Here is a 26,621-nt window from a genome sequence, read left to right on the forward strand (position 1 = left end):
CAGCAAGTACACAATGAGTGAAGATTGTTTCATAGTTATCCTATGCATAAGTTGTAGGACAACCTCATGCACTAATTAAAAGCTGTTGAGCATCTAGGACAAGGACGAACAGAAGACAATAGCAACATGCATTATGTAATTATTGGACACAGTTTATATCTAGTGTGTTGATTATGTTCACTAAAAAATTCCATTCAGTGCTTTCAATTTCAGAAAATGACAATGGCTAGAATTTCCTACACTACAAATACATCATTTCCAAATCATAATTAGTCAAGGGAACAAGCAGACAGAACTAGACCAATGATTTCAACATGATTAAATAGTTGCCGACTGTAAACTCAACATAATGATAACAGGAGCAAAGATAGAACTTGGTAATCATATCTGTCCATCATACTCACTGCTAGTGGTACTCAGCAATCAGTCGGTCAGGCTGACAGATTGTGCAGTTCTGAATCAATGATTTCTAGATGATTGAAGTTACCAGGATAGCAAGTCCATTGCAATACTAAAGTTGTATAAGTACGCAGATAACATGATCTTACCTCCTAATGTTGACAATCCAATTGTTAGTAGTAGAAGTGATAAAAAGCAACAGTATGCCATAACCATTTTTGTATTGCATCAAAAAGGTCACGAATCATGACAATGCATACTGAAAAATTCAAGGAAAGTTCCTCAACAAAGCCGTACAAGAGTAAGCAGATTTCTGATCTCAATGGAGCTTTACCCTCTAAAGGGCCACTCTAAAAACATGAGGAATGCGTGACAATAATCTAATGCCAGTACAACTGGTTTCTCAAAATATACCATTCAAGAATCCAGCTATGTTACCGTAAGTCTTTCCTGCAGTTACTGTACAACCTAGAGTAATAATCTTCTTGGACAACACAGACTACCTAACGAAAGTTTTGAGCCATTTCCTATTTTCCTCAAAACAGTAATGAATTTACCAACTAACTGTTACAGAATATAAATCCTGAATTTATTAAAGATAGTGACAAATAGCCAAATATCTGGTGGAAACCAACCCTTCAGAAAAATCATGGAAACCCCTCCAAAAACCATGTCAAGAATTTTTGAAAAATTAAGAAAGAAAAATCACATATGTAGAGTAGGTGATAGTATACAAGCATGTAAAATTTCAAGATCATACTCAAATTCGTTTGTAAAATATGAAATTGACAAATAAAATCTTGAAATTTCATATATTACAAACGAAATTGAGTAAAATCTTGAAATTTCATATATTACAAACGAAATTGAGTTTGATCTTGAAATTTTGCATGCTTGTATAATATCACCTCTGCATGTATGATTTTTTAGAGTTTTTCAAAACTTCTAGACATATTTTACGGAATGGTTTCCAAGATTCCACCGATGGGGTGGTTGGTTCCACCGGATATTTTTCCCATGACACACTAAGCACATAGTATATTTCAAAGAGTTCTCGTTTGGTCCATTTGGATGTATAAGAGGTGCAAACACCTACAGAAAATCTCTACAATGTACGCCCTATCAAACTCAGAATGCACGTTCCATGTTCATCAAATTGCTGAAAAGAACATGCTCAGGAGTCAGTAGCACAATTTACTCTGCTGTAATTTATCAAGATCAAGCTTGACCAGATCAGTTGGGAGCTCATCAACATAGCTGTTCATAACAATGGTTATGAATTACTATATGAAATGACTCAGAAGTGAAGATGCTGCAAAACTCATAGGAAAAGTAGAAGATAGTTGATAGATCACATTGCTTTTCTCGCTTCCAAAATGCATATAGATAATGTATTTTTAGTGGGCTGAGAATCTTAGTGACTGATTTGGAACGTAACAGCAGTTGAATGAACGAAATACCTGAGCTGAGTGCACTGATATGAATAGTTCACCCTTCACAGTCCCCACAGTGCAATGCAACGACTACCATGCAATATTGCATTCCTGAAAAGGAACATAGGAATCAAATTTCTCTATTAATGACGTGTTGACGCCTAGCAAGCTATCAACCCCTATCCATGAAGAGATCATACCTTTGGAGACAGAAGCAACTTCTATCTAGTAATGGAATGGACACGTCAAGTTCAGATTTAACCATGACTCACTCATCTGAATGCAATTAACACTCAGTGAACCAGGGAAGATCCTGCAATGTTACATGAGCGAGCCAATCTGCAACAGGTATTACGCGGGCAACTTTTTTTTTCATTCCACATCAACAAACTGAGTGCAGTCGATAGCTTGAAGAGTAATATTGCCAAGAACAAGGTCACTTGCATGCATAGAACACAAAGGTAGGCATTTCTTGTTCAGGCTCTAATGAATGGCACTTAGTCGAAGGACCCACTTATTCTCATTCAAAGGATCAACATTTGGAGCCTTAACCAACTGCACTACGTGCAGTTCCTCCAAAGAAGGCTGGGTCAAAAAGACCCTTTAAAAAAAAAAAAAAAGATCAACATTTAGGCGATTCTGAAGTAAACGTATCCGGTAAAGCACAGTGACCGTTTTCTCACAAAAAATGTGCGAAGCATGGATATGAAGTGTCGTCAACTGCTAATCTCACCAAGATCATTGTCAAGGCTCCATCCACAGGCTTTGGATCAGACAGATTCTTATCACCCATCATTTTGATCTCCCGTTCCGTCGGGAAGTGCACTTCTGCCACTCCATCATCATTTGCCACCTTTAAATCCTTTGTGTAATGGCTAATTGGTTGTCTCTTAGTGCAATTATGCTTCTCTGCTAATGTCAAGAAGCAGGAGAACCTCAAATGGTAACTGACAATAGTTTTAACCATCTTGAAGTTATGACAACAGCAGAAGAAATCTAGCCACCTCCCAACACTGGCATACCATTTGATGATATCCGCATCATCCAAACAGAGAAGTAGCTAGATCGGACGTGCACGTCCCATGGAGTTTGTGAAACCAGCCAGATTTATCGCCTTCCTTACAAGATCTATTGGTGCATTGACCCTCATCTTCAGCTCCATCAAGTCCTCAACAGTCCTCTTCTCATATTGTTTCTCTTCCTCCTCTGCTAGCCTCTCCTCCTCTTCTTCCATGTCATTGCCCCTTGCAGGCATTAACAACCTGTCAACTGTCTCTTGAAATTTGTCATAGGAGTCCACTAATGCAGGTGGCAATTGATCTTGCACCCTAGTCAATGACAAGAAGTCACCCGACGCGAGCAATCGGTGCCAATATCGGCAATGCTCCTGTGACTTGAAATAATCAGCCACTGTATCATCTACCCATTCCTTGAACACTTGCTGCACCTCGTTCTCAATCCGAAAATCAAATTCAAACTCATGCCCTCGCCTCACCTTGAACAAATGGTTCAGTATCTTCAACACAAGCTTCTTCCGCCGCGTCTCCCGCGCATTTTTCAGCTCCTGTGTCTTCGCAGCCTTCCTCTTCAGATACTTCTTCCTTGCCCTCCTTGCTTTCTCTGACATGGGCGGGTGCAACACTGACAGTGGCACAGCTTGGAACTCCATCCCCAGGAATTCAATCTTCTCCGACACAGCACTATGGATTGAGCTACCTAATCTGTCCACCTTCACCTCCAAATTCCTCTCCAACAGTGCGATGATCCTGTCCTTGACTTCCATTGTGAGCATCTTCGATCCAGATGTCACAACCAGAATCTCATCGAGATACTGCACCGCATACACTCTCACCGGATGCTTCATTCTAGGATGCTTTTTGTGCACCTCCTCCCGGATGGCCATCACCTCTCTTTCCACAGGATCGAAGAATATATTCACCATCGTGGCCGTGAGCTCCGATTCCTGTGCGAGCCCACGGCCAATCTCACAGCCACCAAGCTCAAACGAGACTGCTTCGGACACGAACAGCTCGTTCAGCAAGTCCAGGAACCCGGGGTCGTCGACCTTCCGGAGATGGCATCGAGAAGGCGGCGCACGTGGCAGGGGGGCGAATGGCTGGCGCGGGATGGCGACGCGGAAAAACCAGAACGCGTTGGGGATGGACCTGAGCTAGCGAACGGCGGTGTGGCGGCCGACGTAGGCGAAGGTGGCCGCGGGCGGGGCGAAGACGGCGTCGAGCGCAGAAGCGGCGAAGCACATGGCGAGGCGGAGCGGGAGGGTGGTGACGGGAAGCGGCGCGCCCTTGAGGAGGGAAGGAAGGAGGAGGCGGAGGTGGGAGGAGGGCGCGGTGGCGGCGATGGCGGTGATGGGAGGCGGGTCGGGTGCGGTGGGGAGAGAGGGGTGTGCGCAGCGGAGGAGGTGGAGCGTGGAGGAGAGGAGGAGGGAGGGATGGGAGATGAGAGGGAGGAGCGAGTGGAAGCGGCGGGTGGAGGGGGGTAGTGGCCGCGGCGGAGGAGGAGCTCGAGGTCGGCGGCCGATAGTGGCGCCGCGGGTGTAGCGGTGGTTGGGGTGGGGGCGGTGGTGCAGAGCGCGCGGGCTGCGGGATGGATGAGGACGATGTGGTAGCGCGCGGGCGAGCATATGGAGGTGGAGGTGATGGACAGGCGGCTCGGTTGCGGCGGCCGGGCGGGAGGAAGGAAGAGGTTTCACACACACATATATATAGTGGTAGCAGAATAGCCTCTAGAAGTATATATATACACATACGGACCTGTGAGTCTAAAATTACATAATTGTAATACTGTAGAACAGAGATGATCAACTGGATAATTATATTGATCAATGGCAGTGTACATATATAGATTACAATGGTGGCCTTGGGCCACTCCTGTACGCGTGATCAGTCGAGCGCGCTAAGCGGGAGCGTGGGTGTCGCGGAGACCGGGCGCGCGGGCAGTTGCGGTAGCGCGCGCTCTGCGGATCGTGGAGCGACGAGTGCGCGGCGAGGGCGCGAGTCGTGCGCGGGACGTTGGCGGCTCTGAAGACTTGGAGAGCTCTAGCCGTTGGAAGAGCTTGTCCGCTGACAAATACGAAAAACTAACGAATTACAATTAATTATAATTAATATATATAGGACAGAGTTATATTTTAAATTATACTATAACTACAATCATACTCTTTAAGTTCTACTCAATTGTAACTATACCTCGCGCGCTCTGTACCACCAAAGCTAATAAATTACAATCAATTATAATTATATAGGACAAAGTTACATTTTAGATTGTACTTCAAATACAATTATACTCTTTAAGTTCTACTCAATTGCAACTATAGCTCGTACGCTATGCACCACCGCCCCACTCCAACCATCTCCACCTGTCCATCACCTCAAGATTGTACTAGAATTCCTTCTGTATCTCGCCTAATAAATGGGTAACGATAGCCTATTTTTTAATATTGTGAAACCCGTGTGTAAATTTAAAAATATTAAAGAAAAAATATAAAAAAAATTCCCACGCCGCTGTGTTGTGGCGCGCCGTAGTGGGCGTGCATGGACCGACGCACGTGCTCACAACAACGTTGTTCATGGGCTAAAGCGCATGTTTCTACTTGAGCTGTGAGGCTTTTGTTGGGCTGTAGAGACGTGTTGCAAGAAGCCCATAACCTGTCTTTGAGCCCGCGCGTTCCGACGAAGCCTCGACCCGTTTCCTCAAATCCTAGCCGGCCCAACTCGATCCCAAACACCGACCGCCAAGCCAGGTGCTGCCTCCTCGCCGAGAAATTTTTATATATTTTTTATTTCTTTAATATTTTCAAGAATATACTGTCATTTCAAAAAATATATAGGTCCAACCTACCGTCGCCTGTTCAACGGGTGAGAGTAAGGTCTTGCCCATTAAACGAGTGAGATTTTATGAGCCCTGATGATCAGCGAATTAAATAACTGAGAGAGGAAGATCTCGCTCGTTGAGCGGATGAGATCAAAGTCTCATCCGCTCAATGAGCGAGACCTTCGTTATGTCTCCGTCGTGCGGATCCACCTAAAAGGTCTTGCATGTTGAGGGGTGAGATCTTTTGAGTATTTAAATCGGCTCGGCTGGCCCTGTTGACATCAAGTTCTCATTTGTTTCCCACTGAGCTGAGCTGAGAGGAGAAGAGATGAGATGAGATGGAAGGGGAGGGGAGGGGATGAAAAATTGCATGTCGAAGCTCTACTGGAGAAAAGAGATATATATAATTTTTATTATTTTTACAAACCCTGTAGGATAGTTAGTAGTGTTAGTTTTTGATATAGGTTATATGTTAGATTTAAAAAAAAATTACAAATATGGTAGGGTGATCACTAAACGTAGGTTAGAATGTAGATCTAGATTTAGAATTAGTGTTTGATATAGTCTAGCAATTAGATCGTATTTATACATATATTTTAGCAATTAAATATAGTATTTAGACATATGTTATGTATTAAATGTATGTTTGGAGCATAGTGTAGTCATAACTAATATGGTATATGTAGGGTTTAGAGATATTTGATGTACTCCCTAAAATATTTTGTTTTATTTAAAATTTGTAAGATATTTTTAGTGGGAACTGGTTAAAATGAATTATTTATTATTTATTCTATTAGTAAAAAATTGTTGTGATTTTAGAAGCTCTACAAAATCACTTTTTGAATTTATAAAAGAGGATAGAAGAAATAACTTTTTGTGCTCTGCAAATTAGCTAAAGGGTCATTTGGAGGTTGTTTTTTAGAAAAAAAATGGATAAAAGATGGGATAGAAAGGCTCTTGGAGATGCTCTTGGAGAGTTTGGCGACCCTTTTTGTTCGATCTTTGTAGCCGTCTTCATTGCTAAACAAATCACCTCGGTTTTGAGCCTGTAAGTTCCGACATGTCATCCATTTTGAGATACAGCGATGGGTCTTCGTACAAAATCTACAGCCAAATGCAACTCGTATGTCCAAGCAAATTATGAAAAGCATGTGAAACAATGTGCTCTGAATAAAAATAAAAATTACACAAAATGATCATTTAAGGAAACAAACCGGAAATACAAAACTACATCCCCCAGAAATAATATTTTACAAACTCTTTTGTACAACATGTTCTGCTGCCTAAATTACATCATATATATAGCCCTTACGATCCTGGGGAACCCTCTACCCTTAAAAAATCGACCAAATATGAGGCTTCACGGCAAAAAAGGTTTGCAAGCTCAAAAAAACCAAACCTGTGACCTTGAGTACGAAAGAATTATAGTGACCAGATCGCTAATGCAGCAATCCGACACAAGTTTGTCGCACAACATGAAAAAAATTCAGTGAACAACACATCTCAGGAGCATGAGCAGCTAAAAACTCACTGGACCTGCCCCTCTGAAACCTACCAAGGGTCCCTTACCCTGATAGGATACATTTACAATGACTCTTACTGCTGCTGCATTGACTGCAAGAGATCTCAAAGTGCCTGTGGCCGACAAAAATGAAGGTTTACCTTTGGAAACCAGTCGCATTGTTGTTATTTGACGAGGCAGAGAAAAATGCAGCCTGCTTGACAGTAGCAGATTTCAGAACAGCTGAAGGGCAATCTTGAGCCTGTTCTGCTTCCACTTTGGTAGTTTAGCAAAAGCCTCCTTTGTCATGCCAAACCTTTCTCTGAACTCTGTGGAAGACAGATATATCTGCAATGTGCCAGTATAGTAGTGTTAGGGTTTTGAGACGGTTAGACAATGGTGTCATAAGGACAGCAGGATTTACCTCACGCCTGGTTACATCAATGTCTCTGGCAGGATCGGTGGAAGATGTCCTCAAGCGGTCATATGGGTATACAGGAAGCCCTTCCTCACCTTCTGTCTGACTCTCCTTTACATCCTCCTGTACCGTTGGAGTTGCAATTTGACTATTACTTGCAGGGCTACTTTCCTTGCCATTTGTCTCTGGTTTAGGTTTGCTTGCTTCAGTTTGGGGCTTGTTTCCATCAGGGCTCGCTAGACACCAAAAGAACATAAAGGTAAGAGAACCATGTTTGAAACGTAAAATGCCACTATACCATTCTAAGAATGCAAGCATACCTTTAATTGACTTTGGTATCAGGGTTGGCCTAGGACGCTCAAAAGAAGCCGAAATCGTAGCAATTGAAGCAGCCCTCGGAGGTGGTTTTGAAGAATCAGGGGAGGCGGACTTCGGAAGTTGTTTTCTATCAACTGGTGGAGGAGTTGATAGGTTTCGGGTATTTGGGTTCTCGAAGTTAGCAGCCAATGCATTGAAGGCAGGCGACCTTCCTCTGACTCTTACACGATCAGGACTGAATGACATACTTCTGGAACGTTGAGATTTATCAAGTACACCGGATCTTCCGGTGTGTGTTGATGTTGTTGGCCTTCTTTTAGGTTTCTACAAATTTCGTAACCAAGAGTTAGCCTAATTCCAGGAGAAACAGCTTCAGGAAATTGAACTATACATAATGAATGCATGTGCTACCGGCTATTGCCAGTTTGCTACCTTGTATGTTTGTGCAACAACACAACAACAAAAACGCCTTCTAATCCCAAGCAAGTTGGGGTAGGCTAGAGATGAATACCCAACAAGAGCCACTAAAAGAGGATAAAAAAAGTAAACAATGTAATAGCAATAATAGTAAAAGGAGATCGATAGTCTTGGTCATGGTTCGGGCACGTGGATTGCTGATTTCTGACTAGGGATAGTTAGCCTTTCGTCTTTGTGGGTTCAACACAAATGTAATAACTAGCAAAGAGTAACCAGAGAAATGAGCCAGTGGCTTCATGCAGTGAGCTTCAATCCATGAACTTTCAGCAAACAAATGTTCCAACACAGAATGCTAGCGTAACTTAAAACAGACACATAATAGCTATACTCCGAACATGTTGATCCAGTCAGGTTGACCTATGGTCCCAACCGTCTAACATAGCTAGAAAAGAGATAATTTAAAAGATTCAAAAGTCAACCAAGACAACTATTAGTATCGGATATAGAAATCTTACATCTATTTTTGGTTTTACTCCATCCCTCACTATAGACAACCTCCTTTCAAATGAGTTACCACGCATCTGAAACAATTCACAAGGCAGAAACCATAAGGTTCACGTGAAGTTTGCACAATACCAAAACCATTGTAATCTAGAAGGAAAGTGCTTACTGCTGATTTTGCAGAGTCCCAAGTGAAGAACCTGGTGAAATATTGGGGTTCGCTTCCTTCAGTGATGACATAAAGTGGTGTTTCTCGTGATACATTCTCCATTAGAATGTCAAGTTCTGTAAATTTCTGCCAAAAAGGAGAGTTGTAAAATATGATGTAAATTTAGACAACTTAATTTGCTTTCTCATTTATAGCATTCTACAAAGAAATTGTGAACTTATCATATACCTCTCCAATGCTCAAAGCATGTGCTCGTATTTTTGTGTCCACGTGTCGTCCAACCCATACGAAAATGCACGAATGACAATCCAAAATAAATATGTCCTCCGTCATTAAATCATCTTGAGTAAAGTTGAATATTTCTCTAACCTGCAATAGCAGTAGACCAGCATTAATTATTTATCACATTGTTTCCATAATAATAATATATGAAGTTCAGCATTGCTCACCTTAAGCACACCTTCATTACCCCCAAGTAGGCCATACATAATATTGATTCAAAAAGAGGAAATGCAGATAAGTAAGGCACATACTGAATTATAAAGACCAAATAAGATAATGAATGGATGCAGTTAAACTTACGAATTCATCTTACCCTTTGAAAATGTACAAGAAAATAAGTGAGGGTCACTTTCTTGATCTCTCACAATCTTCTGGCTGGGGTACTCAGACTTGACACCAAGTAACTTCCAAAACTGATCATATTCTGATCCTTCCTTGAGCAATCTGGACTGAAGATTTGGCTGCGTATATGATCAAAAATGGAAAGGATCAGTGTTGTGGTAGTTTATTTGATAGAGTTGAGCAACCAGGACTGAAACATTCTCAGGTAAAGTATAAACATACAGTTTCTACAAAAGCAATCATTAAGTTAATGTGCAAGTTGGGAGGATAGGATTAGGAAGCAGATATGTCACACAAGTGAAGACTTACTGCAATAACTATGTTCAAGTAACAACATGATGTAGATCTGTCACGCATGGTGAACATTTGCTGCTAGTCAGAGATTTGACAGGAAACAGATGTTGGAAAAGTAACAAGGGAACCAGAATATATCTGCTATGTTGTATGATGGTGTGCAAATAAATCAGAAGATATAAATCTGGTCGTGTGTTTTGTTTCAGTGGCGCATTCGTTTCAGTCTGAAGTGTGAGTTGGTGTGCATCCTTTTGTGTTGTTTTGTTTTTTGGTTTTGTGTTTTTGTTTGTTTTGTTGGCCAACCGGTTTCCTTCTTAATATAATCACATGCAGCTCTCCTGCATGTTTGAGAAAAAAAAATCATATTGAACAAATATGTACATAATATTATTACAAAATTAGCACATATGGTTGTAGTGACTAGTTAGCCATTATGAATGTAGTAATTGACAATCCATATAATGTTTTGAGAAAATGTTTAGTCACCGATTGCCATGAACATTCAAGCTAGTTATAACTGAAAAAGAAACTGAGTCTGAGACATAAACTACCATGTTGAGAATGAGTTGATCAAAGTGCAGTCACAATGTTCGTTTGAATGATCAACCATGTCCACATGAAATAATCAGTGAAAAGTATTCTCATACCTTTATCACATCTAGCTGCCTCTCAGCAAGCTCTTGGTCCATTGACAAGCTTAGATTACCAATCCATGTAAAAACTGTATCTCCGTCATGTAGTATATAACAATAAGAAGAGTTCAGCGATGATGTTGCCTGGAAATAAGTATAATAGAGTAACTATAATTTATGCCAAGTAGTAGAAACATAATCAACTAAGATAACATGGTCATAACATGAACATAGTGCCTTGTCTGGCGAAGATATATTGAAAAAGAAAGTACCGTATCAACTTGAATAGCTTGAATATTCTCTGGTCCTGAACCCTGAATTCGGAAAAGTGCAACCCCATTTTCTGAATAGGTGTCATCCTCAATGCCGTTTTCTGAGACATATTTCTTATACCCAGTACTTGTACCACCCTGTATTTAGTGGAAATTTTTTAAAACTCGCATATGAAACAATCATATTGCCACTGTAAGGAGATAGAATTCATAGCAGCTTGATCACATGAATTGGTAAAACACCAACCTTGTATATAACCAGGTTCTGAAATATTGGGAAAAACTCAATGGGTTCCTTTCCTTCATAAACGCGAACCTGTGATAACCAAAGAAAATGAGGTTGAGATAGTTAAGCAAGATTTACAAAAAAAAAAAAAAATAAGACAAAACTGGAAAAATTATTTACCAGAATTGCCTGGAATTTCAGTGACTCAATCATCTTGTCAGCGAGTGAAGTGGCTGCACTCCGTTCCTCCTGTTTATGGAAAAAAGGACCACATGGATAAGTAGCTATTTTCCACCTTAAGTTTTAAGAGGGTAGTAAATGAATGGTCCTCAGAATGGAGTGATTAAGTATATCCACAATTTAGCAATGTCGGTCGGATACAGCAATACAGAATCAATTCCAAGAAGTTAGATGCTTTCATAGTCATCAAGGCCATCTCATATAATTAGGATGACGTACGCTCTGACTAATTTTGAGGATATGCAAAGTATATTCTCATTAATGTAAGTTTTGATTCTCCATAGGGGGCATGAACGGAAAATTTATTTCCACCTTCCAAAATAATGCAAAATGCATAGTTGATACAGTACAGATATGCACTGAATAAAGAAAAATTACCTAAGGATCATGACCATTGTATCAATCATATGTGCTACCACGACAGATGGAAAATGCATTAAACAATTACCTGGACACTCTTCTTTCCAAACCAAGTACCAATAAGACATTCCTCTCCATCATCTCCAGGGTAGGTGTATTGAAAGATATAGCAGTCTCCACTGTAGAACTTGCATTGCTCAGAGAATGAAAGGAAAGTCTTTTCGCTACCATTAATGCGCCAAACCTGTAAGATGTGGGGACTGGGGAACATCAGATTTCGTACATCTAAATGAAATTTAGTGTTATGATAGGAGAATGCAAAGTGAATAAGTTCATATATGGCAAGAACAAACTTTGGAATAATAGACGTAAACAAAATGAATTTCCCGTGTGCCTTCTTAATCCCTACTGATGATGAGAATTCAACAAATGTAACAAAGTATTATATTGTGGTACCCTCTCACTGAGCTCATCAAAGGCCGGCTCCCAATGGTTGTGGCCGAGTGGGCCGGCCCAATGCGGCAGCAGCCAGGGGGAGTGTGGTCAGCTTTGATTGGATATAAGGCCAGGGGATCCCTTGGCTAGTCGCCGAGGCCCAGCACCTCCTCCCTCCACTAGCCACACGCCACCGCCTCCCTTCACTTGGCCGGCCGCCCACCATGGGTCGCCATCACCGACACCGAGGCCTTAATCCCTGGCATCCTACCTTCCACAGCTACAACCTCCGCGCAATCCCTCCCACAAATCAAACCTCTAACAATATAATACAACAATACCTCCTTACTTGGCCTATCAAAACAGATGTGATCTTTGGAAGCAGGAAATCACTAGTATAAGAACTGTATTTTTTTTTTTGTTTTCTACTACAATGTGGTTATTTGGAAGTGGTGAAAATAATGCTACATTTTTTTCCTGTAACATAATTGCAACTAAACCCTTCCAAGTAGATTTGTGCTCTGACTAACAATCTTGTTCCAGGGTATGGGTATCGTTCTCTCAAGAGCTCGATAAAACAAGAATTCAACAGCTATAACTGAATGCGGTCCGGTTGAAAAATCTTTAGCAAGAAAGGAAATTTAACTGACCTGTAAGTTGCCTGTGCAATCAATCTGAGCTTGAGGCTCCTGCTTTACAGGAGCAGCTTTTGCTGGACTCTTAAAATTAAATCCCTGTCGCTTAAGAAGAGCTAGAGAAGGAAATTTAGTTATAAAATGTTTAGTAGTGGCAAAGAAAATACAAAAAAAAAATGATCTATGACTTATTATCATTAATGTTTTCTCATCATTTTTTTAGTTGGATCCTATGGGTTTCATCTCTAGCCTACCCCTACTTGTTTGGGGCAAAGGCTTTGTTGTTGTTGTATGACTTAGATGCTAACCTGCCACTTTCCCTCTGCTCTCGTCAGACACAATTGCATCAGCTTTCTTGGGCCATTTATCAAACTTTGATCGGAATATAACAGTCTCAAATCCTTCCATGAGGCGAATAATATGAGATTTTGGCCGATTCCCTTCATGTAGCAGTTCCTGCAGAAGTAAGAACACGACTTCTGTATATTTCGAGGAAAAAGAGGACAACTGTTTAAAATATATGGAGTAAATGAAAAGGGAGAAAAACTGGAATGTCAAGCTGTCAAGCTGTGATGATGATTTTAAACTAATTTGGGGATTAGTGATCTGCAACACCAAGATATCACAAATGCGGTGAAAAACACATGTTGCGGCTCACAGTGAACAAGGCGCCAAGTAAATCTGGACTGGTTAAAAAGCCTTTCCTTGCAATAAATTGTAACTTATCTCACAGGTAAGTGAATACTGGCCATAGGAACTCTATGTTATTAATGTGGGTGAGCAAGAATTTATTTGTGCAATGTCTAGTTTGATGCCAAAATGTTCCACACTTAAACATTGGCCATGGAACTTCTCACTTCTTAGTTAAATGTCTGGTTAGTTGCCACATAAGTGGAGTGTCTAACTTTATTACATCTGTGGTAAACCTGTCATTGGCTCTTTCTTTTCTCGTACATTTGCCTTAGTTGTGAACTTTATGGTGGCACATTCAAGAATAAGTGCAGCCAATTATCATAAGTACTCAATCAAGAAAGCAGATGATAAAGTTACCTCGGCAACAGAGCCTGCTCGTTTCCTCTCTTCAAGAGTTGTTTCTCTACCCATCCAGACATAAATTTCAGATCCACAGTCTAGCAGGTAACACTTTGTTGAATCTAGTAGCTCTCTTGTTAGAATTTCACAATCAATAGGCATTGTTTGGCCCTTATTGACACTGGTAATGAAAAATAAAAGAGTGTTTCATTAAATAAATAAAAAAGACATGGTATAATAACCACGAAAGAGAGAACCTTTTATTTAAAAAAGAATTAAAATTGCCTAGGTTTTGTCTCCTACGATATATTACCATAGCAACTTTAAAGTGAAAGCAGAATCTTTCCCATTAAGCTCAGAAAATGTCTTTCTTGGCAGAGGAGCAAATCCGCCAAAGAAACCCCAGAATTCACCAGCATCAGCGTCTGCCATCAACTTTCCATCATCTGTTTGAAAGACTAAATTATAATTCTGAAAGAATATAGGACCTTAGTCATTTAAAAGCTTTTGCCCAAACGTCAACTTACCAACTGCAGCTACTTCACATTTCCCATCATGGTTGGTGTCTTTAAGATACTGCACAACCTCGAGGGCTTTAGCCCTCTCCTGAATGCTTGAGTTTGATCCATTGAATTGGAATATTTTAGATTTTGTATCTAAAATAAATATGTCATCATGGTTGAGTGAAGATCGTGTAAAAGGAACCTGTTGGCAAAAAAAAAAAGGAATGTGACATATGTACTAGGTAGCTATGATCGTACAAGGACAGACTGATAGAACTAAATAAAGACAAAAAAATTACCTCTTTAACATGGACAGTATGCTTTCCTCTGCAGACAAATAATCGGATTACATGCTCCCGTTCATTGACTTCAGCATGCCTGAAACCAGATGCAACTCCACCTTCCTCTGGTATAATACAAGGTTTAAAGTATGAAAGAAATTTCTCAGTCTCATTTCCCTGTACTTCACGGTATTGGACAGCACGTCCACCAAGAGCAGCATCCAATTCCACAGTCTTGATTGCAGCTGTACCAGCTTCATCCTATTCATTAATCAAAATGCAATGAGTAAATCTTATTCATTAGCTAGGCTACCAACAAATGAAATGAGCTTAAAATGTGACAGCAAACCTGACTAGTATCTTTACCGAGCCAATAATGGATATCATGCCGAAAAGAACCATTTTTAAGGGCAGTAGTCTGTTCAAAACAACAAAACTATTATTAACAATTAGGATTTCACAATAATATAAATATCGATCCAAGCATAATTGTAATCTGAATATCTGCATGTAATACAAACAGAATGCCACTGTTCTTATGTAGCATAAACAATATACTGAAATGATAATACATTAGAAAGAATTAAACCCTTCTAGTATGAAGATGCATGATAAGATAAGCATACGGAGAGGGTAACTCAAGGTTTAATAATCTTTAGAGTCAAGATGTAAGCAACGGAAAACAATTGCACTGCTGACATCAAACAGCTCAGAACAATTTTTCCCACAGAACTGAATACAGGAATTGGCACATTAACAACGTGAGCAAAGTTGAGTACCTTCATTATTATGTAGGAATCACCTGTGAAAAATTTCCCATATGATTCCTTGGGAACAGGAACAGCCTGTAACTTTTCAATCCGCCATATTTCCAATCCACTGAGCGTTGTTAAGGATAACAAAGCAGGAATATGTTAACATGAATCATATAAACAAATCAAATTGAACATAAGAACTGCAGAACCATGCTAACCTAATCCTTACTCTCAATGTGACCTACGAGTTTATAAAATAAAGTTTGCGGTTGACCTACAAGTGTAACAAGAATCATCTACTGGATATGATGGGAAGTACAGCACGATTAATTTGAAACAATAACATAACCGTAAGGAGAGAAATGATGGTGTATGAAATTCTTGGAATGAAACAACACACAGGGATATAAGTAAAAGAGACAATGTGACCCAGTAGCAAACTTGAAGGATACTCTTTTTGACCTGCACCTTGAAAAACAGGATCCACTTCCCTCATTGAAACAGCCATAGTACCCCTAGATTTTGTCGGACTAGTCTTTGGTGGTTTTTGCTTCAAGAGAGAAGAAAATGTGTGCTGAAACAGAAAAAAAAAATCATAAATGATCAATAGAGATTCCATTTGCAACAATGCAAGTTTTGGAACTCAAAGCAAGGCCATTTAAAAGCAATCTTAAACAAGAACATAAATATGGATCCTTTTTTATTTTTCCTAATAGCTGTAGCAAGTGAAAATCCAAAAAGATGAATCACATGCTCTGTTTATGAACAACACTGCACACAAAAGTTTCCTATTCTAACAGCTCACTGATAGAAACACAATACCAAAAGCTAGTGAGTTTGCCCATCATAGCTGCTGAAAACTTCTTTCCATATGATTAAAATGTCTGGCAATTCCAAAAACTCGGACCTGCTCCGGTATAATGGTTGCAGCTTGAACAACAGACACTCAACATCCACAAAAACTAAGGATTGGCATGACATAGAACTAACGTCCTGGACTCAGCTGGTCCAATAAACTCCAGCATCATCCAGCTCCGACCATATACCAAGACTTGTTCATATCTAACAATAATGCAGTGTGCACAAGCATAAGAGTTGCAATAACCAGTTAATTCATTAAATTCCAGAAAAAATATCACATCATTTGTAATCTCAAGCTCCTATGCCCACAGAATAGACAGGAGCTTGACACATTTCCAGGATGCTATGAAGCTGTTCGAATTAGTTACCACCTTCCATTCCCAATACCAGATGCAATTCGATCAGTCCATTAATAAAAGGCTGAAAGCTAACTCCAAGAGCTATGTCATTTTTAGTACGACTCCGGGACAAAACCCAATTGAGTAGACTTGATCACCGGACATCCTAGGATACAACAAACAATCCATATCCAGCTCACTAAATCCAAAACAAAAGGGACATAAGGAGAACTGCATGGCTCCAATGCTCCAACACACAAAAATTTCCGGAGCACAAATCAGCATCGAGATCGACACCAAAGCCATCAAGTTGCAAATGAGCAACTAGCGTAAACGAATCAAATTCCCGTCACTCAGATCCCAAAAAAAAAAAAAAAAAAAAAAAAAAAAAACCCAGCGCAAGACAAAAAATCACTGCTCTCGGAAGACGAGTCTCCAAACAGCTTCTCCAAATGACTCCAATTCAGCGCCCGATCCAAATAAAAAAAAATGTCCATTCCCATGATAAATGCCAAAACCGCCAGATCCCAATCCATCACCAAAAAATCAACAACGCGCTAAAACCCATTCATCTACAACCAGTCTGTACTCTGTACCACACCAAATACCAAAAACTCAGTGAATTTCCGAAGACCCCAGATCCGTGCCGCCGAAGCCGGCGAACCCAAACCCCCGTACCTTCATCGCTAACCCCGGCGCGGCCATGGTCCCGAACTCAGATCGCCCGAAGCCGAAGCCCCGATGAGACGACCAACTTAACCACCCCAACCGCGGGCACCATTAAACAAACCCCCCGCGCCTCCCCCCATCATTTCCCTAAAAAAATTGCCGAAATGGAGGGTTTGGTCGCACGCACCTGGGTCGCGGGCGGCGTCGAATGGGGAGGACTAGCTAGCCAGACAACCAGCGCGCGGTTGCTGTCGCTGCTGCCGTTAGCGCAGGAACGAGCCCTTTGCGGGGGCGAAACCGCGAACGCGAGGTGAGCCCGTGGATTAATTAATCGCTTAATCACTCGGCTAAACGGGGCGGAGAGGGATTGGGGACTGGGGAGGCGAATGATTGGAGGCGAGGCGAGGCGAGGCGTGCTCGCCACTACGGGGGAGGAAGGAGGACGACGAGGTGGAGGTGGAGGGCGTGGGGTAGGGAGAGAGGACAGAGGAGGTGGAGTTATTTGGGAGTTTGCGTTATTTATATTTTTGGAATTTTCTCTGCGCCGTTATTCTGTCTCCTGTGTAGAGCTGGGCTGAATATACAGGACGATGCTAACGGCGTAGGGAGAGAAGTCGAGTACGACATGATACAGCTAGAGATCTTTGGAATTTTTAGACTTTGCTCTTTTCAAAAACTTTTTCTATCATAGATTAAAAACAATGTTTAAAAATAGAGCTGATGTTGGTTAGTTGTTGCATATGATTTATAAGTCTAACTAAGAAGATCATACATGACAGCTACACAACAATATCAAATATTATGACATCGTAAAAATGATTTATTTTTATAAATTATTTTTATAGAAGTCTATCTATAGAATATATTTTCAAAAAAAGACAACATGTAAAAATTCCATGCTAGATCTGCATAATTGGTATAAAAAGAAGCAAAAGGGAGCTTGGTAAAGCAAACGGCAGGAAGGAGCAGGAAGGCTGTTGGAAATGACAGGGGCAGGAGTGTGCCAAAAGTTTGAATGTTCCAGTTGCTTAATTACTAGAAAGTATGGTGAGTAAACGAAGAAACAAGAGCTGTTTTGTGTCGTTTTCGGCACAACGGCAATTCGGATACGGTTTGGCTTTTCATGTTAAATTTTTGGCATAAGACGGGTTCAATTTCTTGTATTCACACCGTCTCATAGTAGCATCTATTTTACTGGGTACATCTAAAATATACGACACGAAAATAGTTTAATAGTTCAACCGTTAGATATATGGTGTGAAAATGGTTTAAATTTGGAAAAGAATACAAATACACAAGGAAAACTTTGGATGCCGCCCCGATCTGGATTAATTAAGGAAAAAAAGGAATTTTGATTTTTACTTACGCATAACATTCGTGTGTTTCAATTTACATGGCAGAGATGGCAGCCATAGAGTTTTGTGGTTCGTGTAGGGATTCCTCTCTTTATTTTCAACCACCGAACATGACAGTAAATAGGCTCAATAGTGGGACATATGCTACCTTGTTGGTATGGTAACAACACGGTGAGGTAACAAGGACGTTGGCGGGTCACCGGCAGCAAGGTGATGGCAACACACCGGCAAAAAAACTCAGCGAGAAGGTGGCTCACTAACACTGGCAGACACAGACCCGGTGGATGGAGGATCTCTTTTTCCTCCTCCACCTCCCCTTTCTCCTTTTTATTCTCCTTCTTTTTTCTTCACCTCTAATTTCCAATAAAGTTATAGCCGATTGAAGTTTGTGAGACTTCTGCCCGAAAAAAAAATGTATAAGACTCGATCTCAAAAAAGACTCACTCTGGTGCATACCACTTGTCTACTTATTTCTCTCAGTTGCACATAACAGCTATTGAATCAAAAAAATACGGTGTAGATCAGAGTCTCGTATAACTCTTTTGATGAAATATCTTATAAAATTTTCCTCCCTTCAACCCTAAGATCCGCCCCTGCTCACCAAAGTTTGTACCTGCTACTGACTTGTATAACATGTGATAACAAGATGGTAAAATAAGATAGCTCTCGCTTCCAGCAAAATACGTATTTGAACTATGGTGTGTGGATCCCCTTGCCCTAAAACCATTGCATATACGGGGAAAGTGGCATGCATGCTTCAGTCATTCATTCTCATTCCTGGAAGATCAGCAAACAAGGTAAGTTTTTACTCGCAAAGCTGGCCTTGCCTAGCGGCGTATCCAGATCATGTTCTTACCAAAATGATCAAGCATGCCGGTATCAGGGAGCTTCAATAGCTTAAGCTGGCAGAGTGAGCTGCCCTTTTGGCACCGTACGTTCTGCTGAGCTGTTCCGCGGCTTGGAGCCATCCATCTACTCCCTACTACCAACGAAAGAAGAAAATGCTGGCGCCGAAAGGTGACGAGGATCAGGATAGTCCACGTACCCTACTCATAGAGGTCGGGCACCGGCCACCGACTACGCAGCAAAGAAAACTCAGGGGAGGGATTTGAAAAAAAGAAGAAAAACTGAGAGCGACGCGGCGACGATCGAGATGATGAGAGGGACGTGCCGGACGGGGAGAGCGGACAAAGGGCACGTTTGTTCAGCGCTCGCGGGCGTCCGGCTAAAATTGGCACGCCCACGCACATGAGAGTTTCTACTTGGTTCAACACCTGCACGTTGGCACGTTCATGCCTCCCTCCAACAAACGTGCCCATGTCAATGCAGGGTGTGTTTGGAACCTTTTCCACGCTTGCTTTGCTCGGCTGGGCAAGTTTTGGCTCGTTTGATTTCCTAACGAGCTTATCTTTGGGTTTGCGTTGGCAAACTTTTTGCTTGTTTCCGCATGAGAGCCAATCTAGCTCGCGGGCGCCGGCAAGGTAAGGTTTGCTCGTGCAGGCGAGGCGAGCAAACCTAGCAAAGGTTTCAAACATGTCCTGCAATTTCGCGCCTACGCGTGGCTAATTCTACCACCGCCCAATTCTACGCCAAAGAATTGGTGCACCGACAGATTGGCGGGGCGCTGGAGCCCAATTCAAACAGGCCCAAAGTCCCATTCCCGGGGCGGGCAGTCGTACGTGCGCGCCGCGCGCCACCCTGGCGGCACGGCTGGGAGCTGAGACGCGGCGCGGCGCGGTTCGTCGGCCGGGGTGGTTAATTTGGCCGGTGCGCGGCGTGCTGGGAGATGACAGGAGACGGCGGAGAAGCGTCGATGTCTACATGAGGCCGCGCGCCCGTGCCACGGAAAGGGACGCGCGACGAGCAATGGGCTGGGCCAATGGCGCTCATTCTCGCGTGGGCATGACACGAGGTAACTGCTAACGGTGCGGAATAGGGGCACCGGAGCTTTTGGGTTTGTTTGTTTCTTTCTTGTTTTTCGTCAAAGATCAGAAAATAATCGTCACCGTCGGTTTGTGCTGATGTATGTACGCTCAAGTACTCCGTGCTACACTAAACTACTAAAGTAAGTCAACCGAAACTCACGATCTCCCTCCCAGAACACATTGGAATCGCGCTAGGGAGAGGATACATTTACCAGCGACTTGGAAGACTCAGCTATCGTATATGTGCTGAAGCTGCAGTACTGTACTGTTCATTTAGCTGTTCAGCATTTTTTTAGGAGCTGTTCAGCGGGTATATCGGAGCACAACTGGGCCAGCTCGTCTGACGAGCCGATGAGGAGTCGGCCCAGCGGGCCCTTATTGAGCGCTGCCCAGTTTCATGTTTGGTGCTGCTATTTATCAGGCATATTTTTTTTTCAGACGATGCAATTGATCCATCCAGTCTTGATTCAACACATCTTCTGCTCTCTTCTTTCCATACGCTCACTGCAGCCTCGCGTGACCCATCCGGCGCAGTCTCCCTTTCTGCTTGCCACTTTCCGGCGCTAATCATTTCATTTTAGAGCTCCTTGCTTCCGCATCAGTCCATCGATCATCTTTCACCGTCCATGGCCGACGATGCCTCCGTCACCTTCTCGTTTCGCTCTCACGCATATCTCCTCTACCGAGTCAACCTCCTTCCTTCGAGCTTCCTCTAAAATCGACGACGAACAAAATCCCACTTCACCCTGCAAATCAAACCCCCCACCGAGAACTGCCACCATGCACGCCTCCCCTCACCGGCACGTGTTCACACGGCATGAGAGATTTCAGACACCTGTACAATAGAAGGCGTGTTACACTAAACCCATTTTCTCTGGCGGCCCGGCTCCGACTAACGTGCATTCAGACACAGACGTGACACTCAACAAGGGCCCACGAAACTCTGACATCACTGGCGAGCTAACTACCGCGCACGTTTCCCGCCACCCCTACCGCCCGCCGGATCCACCCCATTCGGCTCACCGTTCGCCGCCGGCCAGGAAGACGTCACACCGTCATTGTTACACCGCTTCGGTCGCTAGCTTTCTGTGATGTCATCCGCGCCGTGGCTCCTGTTGCGTCTTGCCGCCTTCGTCTCCGCCCTGTTCATCCTCCTGCTCGCTAGGGACGGACCCAGCATTATAGGAGTGGGGGTACGGATCCCTACTCATTTTTGTTGATTTAATGGACTATTGATATTTTTTTACTATAGCTCTAATATTACCGTAGCTAACAGACCCCCGCTTGATTTCTGAACTGGATCTATCCCTGCCGCTCACGCTCCGCCTCTTACTGCAGGCGCTCTCCATCTCATCACCGCAGGCGCTCTCCCTCGACCACCTCAGCTGGCTCCCATCCCCACCTGTACAGACGGCTCCGCTGTCTCCTCCGCCTCACGTTCCATCACTGCCGCCTCCGTCCACGTCCCACCGACATGAACATCACCTTCTTCACCGTCGTCGTCTGTACACCACCGCCCGAGACGGGGGCGGACGATAAGACGGGTGAAAGTGAAATCGAAAGGTGCGACGTGTACGACGGGGAGCGGGTACGGGACGAGGAGGTGCGGCTGCTGTACGCGCCCGGGACGTGCCCCTACGTGGACGGGGCGTACGCCTGCGCGGCGAACGGGCTGCCGGACGCCGGGTACACGCGCTGGCGCTGGGCGCCGCGCCACTGCCGCTGCCGCCTCCCCAGGTGCCGACCGACACTTTTGAGTTCATCATTTCACCTGTGCGTTAAGTGCCCAAACGTTCGCTGATTCGCGCGCTAGGTCCGTAGATTCAACGCGACGGATTTCCTGTAGAGACTGCAAGGCGAGCGGCTGATGCTTGTTAGCGACTCGATGAGCCGGAACAAATTCGAGTCCATGCCCTGCATCCTGCGCGAGGCCCTGCCGACAAGACCAGGATGTTCGAGACGCACGGGTACAGGATCACCAAGGGCCGAGGCAGTTCTAATTAGTTCGAACCCTGCAAATTAACGTCAAATGGAAGATGGTAAACTCGTTCAGCGTGATGAACAAAAAGTAGGACTACCGACCGCACCGTGGAGTCAGTGCGGTCGCATTTCCTGGTCGGCGAAGGGGTGCGCTTAGGATGCAAGTTTAAACCTTTTTTTTTCATCGGTAGATCTAAAACTCACAAATAAATTAAAAATCCACTCTCAATTAATTAAGTTAAAAAAATAAACTTACTCTATAGCTAAAGGATGAATAGAATATCGGGTATTTTTTTTCAATGAACCATCGTATATATTATACTCATATAATATCTATCAACATAACAATTAGGACACCAAACCTCCTAACAAATAAAACACCTAATTATTTTTATTCTGAAATCGTCATCTATAGAGTACCATCTGTATCCCCAAGTGCGCTTCAACCAGCAGAGGAACTTCAACCCGATCCTGCTGCAGATCGACCACATAGACAAGATGGCAAGCCGGTGGAAGAAGGTCGACGTCCTCGTCTTCAACACCGGCCACTGGTGGACGCACGGCAAGACGGCGAGGGGTATGCAGTTAGGAACGCAATGCACGGCTTAACTGGTCGGTTCTGCCATTTCGCAGCTTAAATTCCGCCTCTGCTCATGCTTGAATCTCGAATTCTGAGCAACGTGCACAGAAAGAATTACTGCTACAACGAAGGTGATAAGTTGTACCCCTAATTCGACTCGACTGAAGCTTACAAAAGAGCCTTGAAGACATGGCTCGTTGGATCGACAAGAACATGGATGGACCCGACGAGAAGCGTAGTCTTCTACCGAGGATACGAGAGCTCACCACTGCTCTAGCATCACTCTCTTTTTTTTGAACGAATGACATAAGCCAGTGTCTGTTTCTATTAAAAAAAGTAAGAATAAATACAAGAATATAACCTTAGAAGGTTATAGTCAAGAAAAGAAACGAAACCACTAAGTATAACACAATAGTTGTGGCATGTGTTATATTACAACTATGAACGATTGTCAAACAACATAAGCCGCCAACTAGAAACTCGTACATACCACTCCCACACCAAATTAATCGTTGCCATGCGAAACCAGCCGCCATAGGGAGGAACCTGATCGCCACCGCGCCACACCAACCACTACCTCTGAGACCGCCTCATCGCTCGACAGACGCCTGCAGAACCAGTTGTCGCCTCGCCGAGTACATCAGCCACGTCAAACTAGCCGCCTCAAGCCACTGTACGAAGGCTATCTTGAACCAAAGCGGCCACCGCTATGTGGGACCACCCACTGCCACACCGCGCAAGCCATTGCAACATCGCACCTCTGCTGGCATCCGTGTCCCACCATGGTCGCCTTGTTGTTTTTCGTGGTCACCTCTGGCGATGGCCTCACCTTGCCACCGCCTACCACTCTGCCATACAGAGGCCATGCACGCCATTCACCGTGCACATGCCCTCATCCCGGCCCCTTTCCGCCACCGTTGACACCCGCCTCCGTGTGGATCTATCCTCCTAGTTGTTACGCCAAATCGACCGCCAACATGCAGGGTCAACCGCCACAACATCCACCCCCGCTGCCTCCGTGTGGATCCTCCCTCTCGACCGCCATGCACCACCTCAGGCAACTACAACGTCATCGCAACGCTGCCTCCACCGACATCACCACACCGAATTGGTCGTCGCCCTGCGAGACCAATCGCCGCAATGTCGCCCCGGCTGCCATTCGCCGAAACTTGCCGCCGATGTGCCTCCACCGCTAGTGCGACTCCACCGACCACCGCCACCATTGGATCTGGTCGGCTCCATTGCTAGCCCGCCGTTAGGCAATCGGATTCAGGCTGCCGCCCCTGGATCCGGCCGCCATCGCCTCTCGCGGACTTCCACCACCGCGCGACTTGCCGTCGTCGATGCACCCTGCCATTGAAAGGACAACGATGTCGCCTAGATGGGGTGAATATGTGTTTTAACAAAACTTCACCCCTTTTACTATTTGATCTAAACTTGCAGCGGAAATAAACTAACAGATTTTTCACAAGTAAAAAAAACTAAATATGCTAGGCTCAACTAGTGCACAAACACCATAAACTAATATGAAGCTTATAATCCTAGAGTGAGACAGAGATTATTCAAATCGAGCATGATAATTCTAATCTGAAATTATTGTTCATCGAAAGTTCCAATCAATTCAAAACAATAGATTTCAGAATTACGAAATTAACTTTATACACATACAAACAAGCAAATAAGTATGAATATAAAAGTAAAGTATAAGAGTAACTAAATACGGAAGCAAATAATTTATTACCGAAGTTCAGATATCCACCGATATCCTACGTCTCCGTTGAGGAAGCTCGGTCACTCTTGAGCTGAGTCTTTTTCAACCATTTTCCTCACGATATTGCACACCTACACTCCTCGTCTCCACTATTGCTATCTCTTCCTCCACTCTAGAGATGATGAGTTTCGTAACCACTTCCGAGCCTCCTCACAATCTTCACTTGAGGAGATCGCCGACAATCTACCATCAAGCCGTCTAGGAGACGACAGTCTCCAAGAGTAATAAACTCTCAAACTCGCGCACAATCAACACTGAGTGCTCAATCACACGCAACATATACGATAATCCATGGGCTACCAAAGCACCACACCCCTTACACACCTCTCTCTCTACTCACTAAGTTACCAATGCTTTATTTTCAACAAATCTTGTTAGAGAGGGACTAGGAGCACTCAATATGGAACACCAAGTTCAAAATACCTCACAAGAGCAGCACAAATCCCTCTTAGCAACCGGCCCTACAATATGAGGTTAAGAGGTATTTATACCCTACTTAAAAAACTAGCCATTGGGTAGATTTTGTACTGATCAGAACATTTAATCCCTCGATCGGAACTTCTGATCCCAAGAATCCCAATGGTTGAAAACTAGCTGTTATAGCCTTTTCTCAGCACACATCAGAACTTCCGATGCTTAGATCAGAACTTTCGATTAGCAATAACCCCAACCGAGAACCTAAGGCTTTGAGGATATCGGACAGTCCGGTTTAGATCTGAACTTCTAACCAAAATATCAGAACTTGTGATTATAAGCTAATTAGCAAACCGAGAGCCTCGGCTTCCTAAAACATCGGAACTTCCGACCTTACACATCGAAACTTCCGATTTCAGCAATCTGACACTCTGTAAATGGAGATAACTTTTGATTTCGAAGTCCTATTTCGACGATTTCAGATTCTACGAAAAGCTTATTTAGAAGGCTACACATCCCTACTTAATTTATGATCTCAAACATATTTAATCAAAGCTAGGAACACTCTAAAGACGATTCAGATACTTTCACTCTTTGTCCAAAGGTTAATCCTCTAAGATTAAACTAGGAATCATATGGAACATGTCAAATACCATTAAGGCTTGTCTATAACCACTTTTCACTACTAAGACCGACAACACAAAAGGTTAGGTCTAAAACACCTTTTAGATACTCTGGACACCTAAAGCAAACTCTCAACAAAAACTCATCTCGCATTAAGCACATGTTTTGAACACTCGACACAGCAACCGAGCAAGGCTTTTGGCACTCCTTCTCGATAGTACAACTATTAATCCTATAACCCGGTCTCTTACCAAACTCCTTGAGACTGGCAAAACTAGAAAATATATTCTAGTTATACATTTGCCTTGAGCAATTCTGTCGGACTTGATGAACACATCATCCAAATCTCGATGCTTCTAATAGCTCTTGAAGGCTCGCCATCAACTTCTCTTCTTTTGATGACGATGGTCATCTTTTGCTTCTATTTTGATATTCACTTGATCTTTCAAAAGCTTGATAAAATCTACTTGATTGCTTTCTATGCACCAAGTATGTAAGACTTCTCTTTTTTCATTATCTTCATTTAGTTCATCATTTAGGTATGAACCGTAAGCATCAAGCACATAAGTTATCCACTAAACTTGTCTTGATCTTGCTCCTCCGACTTAGCATATTGAATATCTCAATTTAACTCATGCCTTTTTATGAAATCTAACCCTAACTCACCCTCAAGCACAAAGGTTAGCCTATAAAACCTAATTAACAATGTCATATATTTAGTTACTTGATCTTCATAAGTAACTTAGTCTTTTTACTTATTATCAATCTTCTTAAATTTCTCATTCATCTCATGAGCATCACTAAGAGCTCAATGACAATGATGTATTT

The 26,621-nt window shown here is 43.0% G+C and overlaps 1 protein-coding gene and 2 pseudogenes across 2 annotated transcripts; 1 reads left to right on the forward strand and 2 right to left on the reverse strand.

The window, feature by feature from the left end:
- Positions 1-2,204: 2,204 nt before the first annotated feature.
- LOC133927766 (nuclear intron maturase 3, mitochondrial-like) lies at positions 2,205-4,538 on the reverse strand (annotated as a pseudogene).
- Positions 4,539-6,838: 2,300 nt separating this feature from the next.
- LOC133927160 (villin-3-like) lies at positions 6,839-17,632 on the reverse strand. Of its 2 annotated transcripts, none has more exons than XM_062373470.1 (23): positions 17,332-17,632; positions 15,729-15,850; positions 15,301-15,400; positions 14,871-14,939; positions 14,540-14,782; positions 14,265-14,442; positions 14,051-14,183; positions 13,756-13,918; positions 13,014-13,161; positions 12,721-12,821; positions 11,724-11,879; positions 11,216-11,284; positions 11,057-11,125; positions 10,810-10,947; positions 10,553-10,681; positions 9,583-9,730; positions 9,437-9,447; positions 9,216-9,356; positions 8,988-9,113; positions 8,833-8,898; positions 7,903-8,224; positions 7,589-7,818; positions 6,839-7,512 (listed from the first exon to the last, which is right to left on the reverse strand). In XM_062373470.1, the coding sequence occupies exons 2-23, from the start codon at positions 15,782-15,784 to the stop codon at positions 7,399-7,401; spliced, it is 2,910 nt and encodes a 969-aa protein (XP_062229454.1). In that variant the 5' UTR covers positions 15,785-15,850; positions 17,332-17,632; the 3' UTR covers positions 6,839-7,398. The 2 variants fall into 2 exon arrangements, with proteins under 2 accessions (XP_062229454.1, XP_062229452.1); XM_062373468.1 differs by lacking the exon at positions 17,332-17,632 and adding an exon at positions 17,154-17,318.
- Positions 17,633-21,898: 4,266 nt separating this feature from the next.
- Positions 21,899-23,261, forward strand: LOC133927767 (protein trichome birefringence-like 5; annotated as a pseudogene).
- The last annotated feature ends 3,360 nt before the right edge of the window (positions 23,262-26,621 follow it).

This window comes from Phragmites australis, chromosome 8 (genome assembly GCF_958298935.1).
Source record: "Phragmites australis chromosome 8, lpPhrAust1.1, whole genome shotgun sequence".
In the NCBI taxonomy this organism is placed as follows: domain Eukaryota; kingdom Viridiplantae; phylum Streptophyta; class Magnoliopsida; order Poales; family Poaceae; genus Phragmites; species Phragmites australis.